Consider the following 15,097-nt stretch of genomic DNA (forward strand, 5'->3'; position numbering starts at 1 on the left):
GTTGTTATCTGGCTGTGCCATTACCATGGTAACATGGACACCATAGCACAAAATACTTGGTGGAACTTACCTTACTTATACCTTACTAGCAAAATATTTTTTAGTAACGTAGTATATAAATATCTACTACTATTACTATACTAATACTAACAGAGCAACAGTAAGGTAATAAGACACAAGTTGTCAGAGTAACTTTTGATAATGATCATGAACAGTGATTAAGAACTCTATTTCTAATACAGTTAGTATTCCATGTGTGCTAGTGTGGCTTCCTAGAATAAAAGTATATTAATAGCATTTCTCTAATGTTTTATGTCTGCAGGTGGATAAGGCAGTGCTGTCCGTCATGACTGATGTACAAATGGCAAAATACATAAGGACATATGGTGACAGAGTAGCTGTCCAGTCCTTCTGTCAACAAACTAAGTACAGCACAGATAAAGAGACTCTTCTGCAGAACCTAAGAGATAAAATTGCGGCACGGAAAGTAAGATCAAAAACCAAAGGAGTGCTGTGTGGTTCATCAGGTGTGTTCCACAAGCAAGGTGAAGGGATGGCAAGACAGAGAAATACTGCAGGAGAGAAGACCTGAAGAAAAATAGAAATCGGATGGCTTCATTTAAGCAGTAATGAATACCGTCAAGTGAGAACCAGAAATGGTGGAGGAACAAGACATGCAACTGTGGAAAAAACTACAACTGTAGCTAAGATTTTGGAAATGGGAAAGGACCTGTTTTTTCCAGATGGGTACTCGCCAAAAGGGAGAGTTGAAGACTTTGTCATTGATGTCTGTGATTTTAAAAGAAATCCGATTGCTTTAGATGACACTGTTGGCAAACTTTATGAACAAACCAAATTGAAGCTCATGAGATTTTACATTTGCACAAAAGATGAAACACCATCAACAGTTCAGTCCTCATCTGAAGAGGATTTTTCTGTCAGCATAACTGAAGAAGATTCACCGGTGACATTACTTGGATTTGACAGTGAGACAGATGATTTTGTCCCAGATCTACTTGACCATGGGGATTCATCTGACAGTGACACTGGCAAACAGGTTTGTTAAAATAAGAAAGTTATTATTACAAATAATGATCACTTTAAAGTTACTGTATTTTGTTGTGTTTATTAGTGCTTGGTGGTAACATGCGACATGTTCTAATTTTGTTGTACTATTGTACTAGGTATGACTGTGCAACGGCAATAAAGAGTTGTCTTATTCAAGTGCTTTATGTACATCTACGAATATTTGCACTTCTGTAGGATGAAATTATTCAAGGAATTTGTTGTTGACTTGTGTGGTAAGGTACATTTAATACATCTGTGAAAGACTTACAGCTTTGTATTCATTAACATGTTCTAAATGACTGGCTGCTGAAAAAATAATTGAGTTATTTTCGTTTGTTTCTTGTGTTTGTTTTCTGGTTCACAGATTCACAATTTCCAGATGGGACACAATCCAAAAAAACTGAAATCACTCTGCGAGGCAGTGACAACACAAAGTCCAGGAAAATCACATCATATGCATTCAACCCCAAAAGACATTAAAAACACTGTTGTGGGACAGCAGCAGCAGACTGACTCAAGTGATCATGATTTCCCTGACCACTGCTCTGAAATTATTGATCTGACCAGTATAGTTCCTAACAAATCCTTCAAACTAGAGTCCCGGGAGAAACTTCCAGAAGATTTGGAATTTCGTTTTCCAGACACAGACGAAGTGGATACGGTTCTATGGAATCCTGAAGAGGATCTTGTCAGAGCAGATGGTGATGACACAGTCGTGATAACCCTGAATTATGTCAACAGTGAGGATCTCAGACAGGTAAGACCATGGACAGTTGTGGTTGATATGGTTTATGTAAGTGTTACAAAATATGGAAATTTATTAATAATCAAATTCAATAACTTGCATAGTTCTGATTTTAAAAAAGCTGATCATGCATTCCTGCTTGGACAAAATTTAAGCATGTATGTTATTTTCTGTAATATTATTCTTTTGGGTCTTAAAAGAAATAACCTACAGTACTGTGAAACACTTGCTCAATTTCTATTAATCAGAATTCATCTCTTGTTTGTTTAAAACTTGATTTTGTTGCAGCAATAATACAACATTTTAAGTAGTAAGAAGTACATCAAGATCTGATAAAAACCTGTGGAATTCCACTGTAATATGTCTTTTTACTCTTGTAAGTGAGACATGTAGGCTGAAAATAAAGAGGTGTATCTTTTTTCTATTTCTTAAGACCTATTGACATATTTTGCAGACTTTTTAAGAACATTCATGATTTAGAATAGGCCAAGGTAGAAGATTGAAGAAGAGTCTTCTAATCTTGAAGGGTTAAGGTGTCTGTTGTCAGTTAATGTCTGATAATTAATCAAACTCGTCGCATCGTAACGGTGTTCTGTTGCTGCACTAAAAACGAGGTCATTTTATGACAAGACATTTGCTGCTGGCTGTCGGAGAGCTGAAGGCATACTAAACCTCAGCCTTCCCATTCATGGGTGAAAAAGCAAGTCTTATTTTGAAAAGCAGAAGGCTTCATCAGAATAAATAATTAACCTTTCAAAATAAATCCTCATCTACACAATTATGACAATACAGGAGTGAGAAGAGAATGTGTACATGTTCACAGATGATGCTTTGGGTTTGCAGTGATCAGAATCAGAATCAGTGATTTGACCAATATTGCATTAATAATGAACTGCTGACGCTTGTGTTATCATTCCAATATTGAAGTAATCTTTAAAGGTTTTTGTAAAATGGTTACATTAAGTCCAATTTATTTATTCTTTTACACAATTAAATGGTTGAGCCAAACTTCAGCATTTAACTATACATGTACAGTCCAGACATACTGTTACTTTTATATAAAAACGAAACAAATTACACATTACTATCTAAAAGAAACTTCATAAAACCGAGTTGTTAAAGTTCTCAATGTGTCTGAACGTCCAGTGTCCGGAGACATCAGACATAATTTTACACAAGACATCTACTGACAGTATTGGACATTTTGCTTTAACATTTTCACCTTGCAAATGGTTAATGTGATTACTGTTTTAAATATAATGTGTAATTTGTATGCACACAAATTAGTTCGACCTCAAAAGTCTACCCAATAGCTTTCAACTTTAATTACACTACATGTTTTATTCTAATTATTTGAAATTAAATGAATAATATGTGCCACTTTGGTACACATTTATTCTGTTTTTGGAGTATATTTCATGCACTGTATGCCCTTCTCTGTCGCTGTTTTTAAAATTGTTGGTGTTACAGCATCCAGAATCCTCAGAGGAGCTGGTGCTCCCTAGCAGCCCTGCTCTGACCCGATGGAGTGGAACAACACTTAATGAGAGACAAAGTCCCTGTTGCATTTTGTTTTATTCTTTTGCAGATCTTAAGCTCCCTCCGCTGTTCTTTCCACTGACTTTACACACCTGATCCCTGTGACCTGAATGCAACAAAGAGAGCTGTGCTTAGAGAGCTGAACTTAGCCCTATGTCTTTCACTGCTGTGAGCCCAACAAGGTCAGCTGAACAGTAATCAGCACCCAAATGCAGACCTGTGGATTTTTGCTTGAGCTGAACTACTCATCCTGAGCCCGTTACTTAACAAATATTTAGATGTGACACAACAGTTGGTTTATTTATATCCAAAGATTACATGAAAAATAGAAAATCTGTCAGTGATTAAAAGATTACTTATAAAACTATTACTGAGCAGTTGCTTTGAATCATGATATCACTGACAGACAGTCTGAGGTAACAACAAACTCAGAGCGTGACTACAATATGCCAAGGGTCAGATTTGTGGCAGCTTCCCCTTACAGCACACTCTTTTAGACACACATGCACAGTAGTACCCTCTCAAGTGGGCTTGAGGTAGTTATAGAGAGCACTGAGTCCTCCTTGTAGCACCTCCTGGATAGGTTTGAGAAGGGGGTTATGCACAATATGGAGTCCTTTATCGAGCGGGTGGCACGCAAGCCGCCTCAGCTTACTTAATAAGTACATTTCCACTGGTACGCTTTGCAGATCATTGAAGTCAACATTTAGGAGTTCTAAAGACTCCAGGAAGCACAGAGTCTTGGGCAATGTGTGTATGCTATTTCCTTCCACAATGAGGATTTTTAAATTAACCAGGTCCTGAATCTGGTCCGCAATGGTCTCCAGGCGGTTGCAGGCGAGATGGAGGAAGACCAGACCCTTCATGCTATAGACGCAGGTGGGAATGTGAGCGATGTGGTTGTGGCTGAGATTGAGTTTTGTGAGATTGCGCATGGCTGCCAAGCTGCTTGGCAGGCCTGTGATCTGATTATTGGCCAAACTGAGCACCTCCAGACAGGTACAGGAGCCCAGCTCCTCTGGTACCTCACTCAGGCGGTTGCGACAGGCGAAGAGCACACGCAGTTTCTTTAGAAGGCCAATCTCAGGTGGAAGGCGGGACAGGTTGTTCCCCCACAAGTTTAAAACCACCAGATTGTCAAGAGCACCCAGGGAAGAGGGCAAAGAGCGCAGGCAGTTCATTGACAAGTTTAGCTTCTGAAGGTCTTGGAGTTGCCATAGTTCAGTTGGTGTTTCATTTAGTCCTCGCATGGCTAGACTTAGGGTGCTGTAACCAAAATGCAGTCGAGTGTGTCTTCGGATCCTCCCAGCAGCCAAGGACATGCTGGGCTGGTCGTCTCTAATTGCACTCTGTCTCCGTTGGCTCACACTCATGTCATTCAACTCCTTGCTGGACAAAATGCGGGACTGCTTCCCACCCATTGCTCTGTTGACTATAACTTATCAGAAGATGTTAGCATGCGATTAGCTAAATCACTTACTAAGAATACTGGCCTCTGATTGAACACCGGAGTTCTTGAATGAGCCTCGCAGAACATCATCATTTCCACTATTACACTGTCTTGGTCTTGTAGAATTCCTGATAAATATTAGAAACTACACTGAATCCTGTCTAGGTTTTTCCTCACGAAGCTGAGTTACACGCCGCTGTGGCAGAGCACTGTTATGGTCTGAGCTCCCCATACCAACTGCCTCTCTGACTGGATTTCAGTTCCCAGCTGGTCCTGTCACTTCTTCCAGTCCACAGATAGCACACTGCTCCCCACCCACTTCAGGAGAGCAGTACTAGGGATAGGATTCTGTGTGTGATCAATCAGATGAGCTGAGTGCCATGATGTCATAACCTAACACCAGAAATATACCAGTGCTTACACACTCTGTGAAATGTTACATAACCATGTTTATTTTGTTAATATACTGTAAGCTACAGCTGTTATCTTCTGCAAGAATTTTTTATTTAAAATAAGTGAGATATTTGTCATACCATCGATCACAATGTCCCCAAACATTGGCCTCCGCACCTTTGTAAATGTTCCCGTGTTTCTTCTTAAACTTCTCAAACTGGCAGCTGCAAAGACACTGAGTCATCTTTCAATGAAGCAACAACTCTGTTATGTGCTGGTTTAATCTCAAGTGCAAAGGGACATGGAACATTCCAGCATGTTCCTAGAAATCTCTGCTGCTATTCAAAATCTCACTCATGTGGCCCCCGAGGAGGCCACATGAGTGAGATGGAAAAAATATACTGTAGCACATTTCAATTTTTGAATTTGTCTTACCCCACAGCAACTTACACACCGCGGTAAAAAGTTCTCAGTGTATTTTCCCTAAAGGGTTTGTCTTAGTTGCTTCCTAGCAGCCCTCTCTTAAACCTATTTGTTCCACTCAAACTTTAAAAATGTCAAACTAAAGTTCAAATATCATAATATCTCAGTTTTTATCTTGACTTTGATCTTGATGCCAGAATAGCTGCTTCATTTATTCAGGTGATTGTATACACTCAGTGTTGGGAAGGTTACTTTTAAAATGTATTCCATTACAGAATACAGAATACATGCCCCAAAATGTATTCTGTAACGTATTCCGTTACGTTACTCAATGACAGTAACGTATTCTGAATACTTTGGATTACTTAATATATTATCATGCTGTTTACAACTACATGAATGTACTATTGCTGTGATTTATTACTGTTACTGAAGGTCCGCGGCTCCGAACCGTAGTAAAGGGACCTCTGGCTAATACGGTGGGTTCTGTGTCGGGCTCGTAGCCGAAAACTAGCTTTACTTTGTTGTCTGGGTCAGCTTTGCTAGCGAGAGACAGAGAGAGGCGTTGAAAGGCTGCTCCAACGGAACTTATTGTTTTTGGAGGAAAACACGAACACAGCGTACAGTCGAGTCTTAATAGCTTACTTACAACTGGGCTCGTCAGGCACTCTTCTTGGCTGCAGTGGTTATTATTATATTTACATGCTTCCAGCTCCCGTTTTTGCTCGATGACAGCTGTACTTTTCCTTTTTCTCCCTCCCTCGCTCACAGACACATAACGTGTATGGCAGTCCATTCTCCCTGCAGCACGGACTACACTGCCTATGATGCTACATTCTTTAGAGCTATACCGGTAGCATTCTGCCTATTAGCTTAGCACAACACAACAAAAAGGCCTCTCTCACCCAGGAAACACGCAGAGAGAGAGCGTCACCCTGTAACCATGGCAACCGTAACGCTGCCGCCTGGAACAACAGAACGTAGCTGTCAAACAAAACCCAAACAGTCCTGACCCGCCACAATATGAAACAGGGAAGTACCACCGTGTAATCCATTTATTTCAACAAAGTAACTGTATTCTAAATACCACATTTTTAAACGGTAACTGTAACGGAATACAGTTACTCATATTTTGTATTTTAAATACGTAACGGCGGTACATGTATTCCGTTACTTCCCAACACTGTATACACTGTAAATGATCCATTAAGCACAAACCTATACTTACAGACATGAGTGAGCAGGCGTTATATACTTAGGTCCATTTATTTTCTAGGGTAGTGACACATTTCAAGCAATGCAACCAAGGATTAATGCTAAAGTTTGAAAATGATGATAGACTCTCAGCTTTAATTCAAAGGATTGAACAAAAACTTGCATTAACTAATGTGGAGTTATTACAGACATTACCAAAATATTAAATGAAATGCTAATTTTTAATACTTTGTCAGGATTTCTTAGCAGGCAGGTCCTAAAATCTGGTAACCTTGGATATCACCAAAGAATGCATTTTCTCTTTTTTAATGCTTTCTATGCTTAAATAAGAGCTCTTTTAACTACATGTTGAGGGTTCACAGCACAAACACAAATGTTACATTTGGCCAATCAGATGGGATTTTAATACTCAAGACTAGTCAAGCTTTTTATCCTTGAGAAAACTAAATGAATAGGGCAACACTTTAGTTCTAGTTATACTGTTGGTTCCTCTGGTGGTAGCATCCATCCAACCTGCCATCCAGAGGCTGCAGTGTCACAGCTGCACAAAGCGTGATGTGTAGCCAAGTTTTGGACCAGATTAACTAGTGTGCTGATTGGTCCATCATCATATATTCCTTTGAAGCTCCTACATGGACACTCCAGTACTGGCTACAGTCCCTCAGTTTACTCACAATCTAAAACAAGTCATTTTAGCTCTTCTTCCTTTGAGCTAATGTTATTTCAGTTAGTTGCACCTCGCAAACAGAAGGCCTGAACAGAGGATAGGAGGGGCTGCTGTGCCTGAGATGAGTGCGCTCTCTTAAGCATCATACACATCCAAAAAAGTCTAATAGGTCTACCTTAAGTGCAAGTTCCAAATCTAAATAGTGTTTTACAGAAAGTAAATAAATACATACATGAGTAAATAAGCAACTTCAGTTGTGGGCATCTCATGGATTAACAGGGCTATGTAGTAAAACACACCAACGGGAAGACAAATTATGTAGCTTTGCTGATTGCTACATGACATAAATTTAGCATGAAAGCATTTTTCTTGTAAACGACTGATAAAAAATGAGCGAAGCTTGCCAGAAACAGTTGGAGAACCACTGCTTTAGGCACATGTTGTTAGCAATAGGAGTGCCCTTGTTTTATTTATTTTCAGCGCTTTGGCTTTATTTTTAATAAAAGCTTGTTTATATTGCAGCCCATGGGTTGAAATCACACAGTCAGACAGACATGCATATTCCAACTGAAAATCTTTAGCTGGATGGTTTGCACACACATAATTTAATTATCATTATGGTTCCTATACCAGCATGCTGTTCTTGATGTTTCACAGGATACATTCCAGTGAGTTTAATTAAGTCTTGAAAGTATAATTCCTTAAACATTTACTAAATGTTATCTGCTCTTTATGAATGCTATACAGAAAATGACATCTTGTCATGTTGTATAATCTATTTTAAACAATATATAATGTGAACCATAGGGATGTTGTATAAATGTTATGGGGGAAATATGAACTCACTTTCCTTGACAGCCTTATAGAGTCTGACCAGGACTTACAGCGGCCTTAGTCATCATTCTCCTCCCAGTCCAGTAATCAAAGTACCAGGATGACAGTTAGCAGTGATATCCTGCTCTGGGGACTCGGTGGCTCTGCTCTGAGCATGGCTACATCAGCACTTATGAATGACAGGTTGAACCATCTGTTTGCTGAATTGGACAACAGAGCTGTTGAGGTGCATTGGCCTTTCAGGCAGCTGCTTGTGCAGCATGTCTCATCTTGGCAATTTTTCTTCCTTTTTTTTTCGTTTTGGTAAATTCTAATACCCCCACATCACAGAAACTTTTGTAGAAACTGGCTGACTGGTAGATTTCTTGTGTGTGTGTGTGCTTGCAACAAAAAACAAAGTCTTTATATAGCCCCGTTTTTGTTTTTTTAAGGCAATCTGCAGTGCTGATCTTGTGTATATGTGTGCCACGGCTAATTTCACACACAGCAGGATCGCTAATCCTGCCATCCTCTATTTACATGAAAAATGATACCTCAGCTGTAACTGTCAGAGCATTGCCCCCCCCCCCCTCCTCCTCCTGCCCCCCATGTGCAAACGCATCCCCGGAGTGGCAACACCGGGCTCAGAACACATGCTGTCAAATATGCAGAAAAACCTTGGCTTCATATGCATATCCCTCATTATGGGTTAACTGCGTCATCGCAATACCTGAATAAAGCCAACACGGATGGACAGATGGAGGAAGGAGATGGGACAGAAGCGAGATAGGTAGGTTGATGGATGGATGGACAGAGGGAATAATGGTTGTGTCTGTGACAGAGATGTCATCGTGACATACCTCTCTCTAACACACTGTAGCCTAACACTCTGTCATAATCATGTGTGGCATGAATCTTCATTAGATGTTCCTTTTCTCCATCCCGTGCATGTTTTCTTCGAAATGAATTGTCCTTTCTACACCAGAGGAACAGATGTGTGGAAACAGCTTGAGATTTAGATTACAAGAAAATGGGATTTACCATTCCTTCTGCATTCACACAACACCGCAATACAGAGTCCCATTAGCGCCAAATGAGGATGAGTTATTCACTCAGCGAACAGTTACACCCTCCAGTCCTCAAGGCGACAAAAATGATCTCATTTGAGAAAGCTCATCTGGTTATGTGGCACAATAATGACTCTGGATGAGCTACCTTTAGAGACTCTAGTTCAAGATATATACTATTATTACTTGTTCATTATTGTGGAAGCTTCTGGCGATGACAGATGATATATGGTTTCACTGCCACAGAACCTGCTGTAGGTGTTTCTCCCCTGTGAAAATGTAAGAACACACCAAGACCCGAGGCTCTTTAGAGCCCATATTGCAGACACATTACTCCTCGAAGCTAGCACTCCTCCTGAAGCATATGCTCGCTCTTAAGACAGAATACAAGACAAGATCAGATCTGAGAGACAAGAAATGTGCATTTCGCAAGCCCTTTGACTATTACGGTCAAAATTAGCACCACGAAATGGGAGAAAGCACCCGAGCAGGGCTGCACGGTGTGCCACCTGAGCTGATAATCGTCTATTATTCAGCAGGTGCAGATGTGAATATTCACACCACTGGACACTTTCCACCACTTTTCCATTTGTGCACGTGCATGTTTTCCTCCCTCAGCTAATGGAGTCTGTGGTTGTGGCTGTGTATTTTTCTAAAAAATTGAGGATATGTCACACATTTGAATTGCCATCTGGAAATTGGCTGCAACACCGCTCTGCCTGAACCTCCAGGTGACACAAAGGATCTACTAAGCAATGCAAATTAGTGGGGAGGAAATTTGAGGGAGTGTCCAACAAGTCTGCTCGGAGGCTGTGTACGAGGCCAAGAACATTTCATTTAAATGTTACAAATGTTCATTTATTTACCAGATTGGACACGCTGAAGTTGCCCCTGGCTTGTTGTGCAAAATGTCAGCATGGAAATAAAAGTGTTGTTATCATATTCAAGCATACTGAAAAAAATACTGGCGTTAAAACACAAATTCACCAACACTCTGCGTCTTTTTTAGAATATTTTTCACTTCCTTATCAACTCTAAGTGAAACACCTCTAGTGTGTATCTTGTAATCTGCTAATCTCCCACCTCAGGCCACATGCCAGGCATCTGTAGTTAGATGTGTAGTGAAGCAGCCAGATTCATCTTGAGATAAACTGGGACAACATGATGAATAGATAATAAAGGCACCCATGGGAAAGCACTATCCGGGTTAACTCCACTGCGTAAAGATACCATTTGTAATGATGGCTGGAATCAACGGAGAAGCAGAGTGAGCAAAGCTAACTGGGCTCCTGAGTGACCAAATCAGTCGTGACTTTGCTGATACAGCAGATGGGGTGTACAAACCAATTGTAGCCGTGACAACAACAAGTGGGGTGATGAAGTACCGCCGAGCATCCTATCTGGGTCTCACCTGCTCATTGCTATAGGCTACTGGATGCTAAACGAGAACAGCTGTACAGTCAGTACACTTCTGCACAAATCACAGAGAGATAAACTTTTAAGGCTTTTTTGAAGTACAGGTTTTGACCTGGTCACAAACTTCATGCTCAAGAGAAATGTGGGAAATGGTGATCAACAATTTATAGTCGAACTGGATTTTAAGTTTTAGGTAAACTCCTAATAGGATTTCTAGTAAAACCTATACATTATGGCCAGGCTTGCTGCTCTGATCCTGGTACTGCTTCCCGATTTCCCCTTCATCTTATTTCCTTCCCTTCACTCCACTCTCCGCCAGATTGCTCAGCTCTCTGTTTGAGGTTTTCCTGTTCAGCTGTGCACCAGCTCACCTCGCTCCAGCTCCCCAAACCAACTGACTGTGGATTAATCCTATCTGTCCCACTCGCCAATCGTCTCCAGCTACCCAGTGGCCATCAGCCACTTGCCTTGCTCCAGCACCCCAGCCTCAGCCTCTACCTCTGGCTGAGCTCCTCCAGCCCCCATCACTCCACAACACCAGATGGCGAGTCAAAACTTCCTGCCTGCCGCATCACATGCTGTTCATTAATTACTATAAATCTCCTTCAAATGTGCTCTTAACTCAGTTTCTTACATCCTGCTTTTGGATGTTCCAACCCAATATTATTCATAAAATAACATAAGAGGTCACACTGAATAACCTTACATCCACATTAACAAGGCATTAAAATGCAAAGAGACATTTACAAGAACAAATGTCTGAGCTATGTCCTTGGAAATTGTTGTTTAACAATAAAATTAAATTAAAGAAAAGAATTGAAGTTAATGGGCTGAGTTTGCTCAGGTACTGCCAAGACAAAGTCTGAATCAGTTAGTGTTACTATAATATCTGTTTTGGAACTAATCTGATACAGTCTGGGAGGGAAATGCAGGATGTAGCTAACACATTTCAGACTTTTAATTGGGTTTAAACCAACTGTCGGCTGATATTGGCAGTGATTTGGTGCAGTTTATTCGTTTTATCAGTGCTTTTTGCTGAAAAGCTGCCTGCTACATCTAAAACGAATGAGTCTGAACCATCTGCTGGAGCAAGTCTTTGCATATATATATTTAAACTATTGCATTTTTTTTTAAAAGATGCTGATCATAGCAACTTTAGGATGATTCTAGCTATTTTTATTTTATCTCAGTTTTCATCATGTGCAAAAGAAATGACAAAAAGTTCAGTTCGCAGTGATCATCGGGCTGATTCTGAAGTCACGGTGACAGCAAGTGTAGCGCATGTTTGAGTTAAAAGAGCAATTTAGCAGTTCAGCAGAAGGACAATAAAATTGGGGAAATGTCACTGCCAGCTAGAATAAACCACCTATTGTGTGTGGTTGTGTGTCAGGTGTCATAGAGAAACTCATATTGGAATTTTTGTTTTGACTGCAAGTGACAGAAGTTTCAGGGGCTGATGATTTTTCTGTTCACGCCACCAGAACTTGAAACAATAGGATCTGACAGGCTCTGTTCTAGAAATTAGGATGCTTGCCAGACCATCACTGCCAGCAAGCCATAAATGTTTCATGTGGTGCTGATATGGTAATCATTGGACCCCTACAATGACACCTTGTGAGAGTTGGATAACGATGGCTGTCTTTCAGGCCTGTGTGACTCTGGACTCAGTCCAACAGCTGAGGCACAGCCTGAAGTGGGAATCTGTCTGCTAAAAAAGCCGAGCTGGATCCAATAGGTGGATAAAAATGTCAATAAGATGAACAATATGAAGGTGCGCCAGGTGTCCTTTAGGCATCGCACAGCTATGGACTATTGCAGAGATATGCCGCACAAATACATTCCTCTTACTTAAATATGCATTCCGTTTCATGAGGTTTGCGAGAGGGTCCAGGTGCCCAGTGGTGGCACAGACCCAGCTGGAGGATGTGGCTGACTAGTGCTCAGGCTGGCATACTAACAGAGCCAGGGGTGCTTTTCACAACGAGTTGAAAGAGGCTGGCGCTGGAGCCACGAACCCAGGATTCATAAACGCGAGCTCCAGCTGCATGCCCACTACCTCCCATATAGATAAAGAAATTAGAGACTAGAAATTTAAAGCATTTTTTTTAAACCACACCCAAGACTGGACTTGAATACTGGTCTTGTGACATTACCTGTCACATGCAGCAGATGCACGTTGATCACATCTTCCTGCTGATGTGAGCACGACCTGTGTGATACAATTTGCTGGTGTGAAAAAAAAAAAGAAACTTCGATGGGATGGAGCAATAAAAGGGCAACATTTCTAAAACAGCTCAATGTGTTATTTGTCTGAGCTTCGTGTAAGCCTTTTATTAAAGTGAAACAATCATGTCAGGCACCTGTTGTTCTTGCAGGGGATATTTATTGTTGGTCTATGTCAGCACACTGAAATCCCTGGATAGACCATGGCTGTATTAACAGTATGACCTATTCTTGGTCATCATAATTTCCTGTGTGTGTGCGTGTTTGAGTGGGAGAGGCAGAGAAAGTGACAGTGTTCGTGTGTATGAGTGGGCATTTGTGTGTCCAGTGATTGCATGCACCATATTTTCTGACACCCAATGTCATGCAGAACAAATCGCCTATTGCTGACACCAGTGATTTCTTGTCTCTACTGCTGAGAAGTGTGTGTGTGGAGGCAAAACAGTTGGGTCTTACTGACGGGGAGTTGGACATTTCTGTGATTAAGTAGTAATGGCCCAGGACGTGACAGGGAAACTGGGGATTTCCTCGGTCACAGGGCAATAAGAACTGCACAGCTTGGGCCTGCGTGCTGCTATTTTTGGGAGTGTATATAATTATTTCAAGAGTTCTGCCACCAGAACTTTCTAAACTGATGTTTAGGCGCTCTGTCCACAAAATCCAACTTTACCGGGTGAATTGCTTGTGTTTGTGCCGAGGGATGATTGGCAGACATGAGTAACATTACGGCTTTAAAAGCAAAGAGGACTCTCATTATCTCACCACCTTCTCCACGCCTGCCTTGAATGGGATGCAGATGGGCTTAACCCACTAATTGCGGCTTCAGTTCCTATGGTATTGTTGCATGCCTGTCGTTCAGTTTAAGGTTTTAGTTATATTAAGAGATGGGTATTTTAGTATTTGTAATAGAATATGCAACAATCACGGATGTGTGCAGCATGATTTATGCACCTTGTGCCTCACTGTTCAGGGACTTGTTGGAGCAACAGGGCAGCTTGTGATTTTAAATGTGATGCAAAAACAAGAGATGGAAACAAACAGTAATTGGAAGTTGATGCTTCAGTGGGAATATAAAACAGTTATTTGTGCACATAGGGCTGCAGTACTCCAGTGAGTCCTAGGTAGCTATAAATGATGCTCTGTGGACATCTAGTGGCCAATGCTGAGATAACTGAAGCAGCATTTATTTAAAAGCAGCCCAGCTTTTTAAATCATCAGGCGCTATTACAGTAGTAATAAATCTTTACTTGCAGTAATGAGTCTAAGTCTTTAGTGGCCCCTCAATTCTTTGTCTTGTTTCCATATTATATTCTTGTAATGTGTTTTAAAGTGGTATTGAGCAATAAGTCTCCAGGCTTTCTGAAGGTCTTTCAAGTTTTTCTTTGGACGTTGGCTGCTTTTTCACTCATTTTCAATCGAGTCCACATACCTGAATATGAATCTTTTTGTTTGTTTGTTTGTTTGTTGCACTTTTCAACACTGTCCTTTGAATTATCCAAGCTTAAAAAGCACTTAACAAATTTTGCAGACCACCAGCTAGTCTAAGGTTCATGCCACAGAACCCTTAAATTAACAGTATTTACAACATACTGAGGTCAGATTGTGACCAAGCAGTAGCAAACTGAAACCTGCCAATGAAGAGATTATTATATAATTAATAGAGATGAGCAGATCGATAGATCCAGTACCGATACTATCGATTCCAGTATTAGCAGTATAATATTTATTTATATTAGCCAGTGGAATCTGAATTTGTTTCTAGCTTCTCAGCTCAGCATGTAGCCCACTGAACAGTTTTTCACTTTGTTTTTTTGTTTGTTTGTTTTTTAAATGAAAAATATACCTCAAACATATGTATACGTTTTTGTGCTGACTGTCTATTTTAATTATAATCTATTGCACATTTAAACAACACAAGTTGACTCAAAGTCCTTTAGAGACAGGTACATCTAGGTCTCCAAAAATCCAGTTTCAAACTATATACAAAGCTGTGCTTCATTGTTTTTGTTTTGTTAACTAATAATTGTGAAAAGTAAAAATCACAGTGATTTCGTGAACATTAAAATGTGTTCAGAATT

General features: G+C 40.4%; 2 protein-coding genes across 2 annotated transcripts; one reads left to right on the forward strand and one right to left on the reverse strand.

Moving 5' to 3' along the window:
* The first annotated feature begins 718 nt into the window (after window positions 1–718).
* LOC146497421 (uncharacterized) lies at window positions 719–14,844 on the forward strand. Its single transcript, XM_085141388.1, has 2 exons — window positions 719–1,057; window positions 1,433–14,844. The coding sequence occupies exons 1-2, from the start codon at window positions 719–721 to the stop codon at window positions 2,081–2,083; spliced, it is 990 nt and encodes a 329-aa protein (XP_084997514.1). The 3' UTR covers window positions 2,084–14,844.
* On the reverse strand, window positions 3,874–4,773 carry LOC146497422 (uncharacterized). Its single transcript, XM_085141389.1, has one exon. It carries the CDS (start codon window positions 4,771–4,773, stop codon window positions 3,874–3,876), a length of 900 nt encoding a protein of 299 aa, XP_084997515.1.
* Window positions 14,845–15,097: the final 253 nt, after the last annotated feature.

Source organism: Neolamprologus multifasciatus, chromosome 18 (assembly GCF_963576455.1).
Source record: "Neolamprologus multifasciatus chromosome 18, fNeoMul1.2, whole genome shotgun sequence".
NCBI classification, from domain to species: Eukaryota; Metazoa; Chordata; class Actinopteri; order Cichliformes; family Cichlidae; genus Neolamprologus; species Neolamprologus multifasciatus.

Coding starts and splice junctions, on each gene's coding strand:
- LOC146497421 (XM_085141388.1), top strand. CDS start 719: ATGGGAAAGGACCTGTTTTTTCCAGATGGGTACTCGCCAAAAGGGAGA. Junction 1,058..1,432: donor ACAGTGACACTGGCAAACAG/GTTTGTTAAAAT, acceptor TCTGGTTCACAG/ATTCACAATTTCCAGATGGG.
- LOC146497422 (XM_085141389.1), bottom strand. CDS start 4,773: ATGGGTGGGAAGCAGTCCCGCATTTTGTCCAGCAAGGAGTTGAATGAC.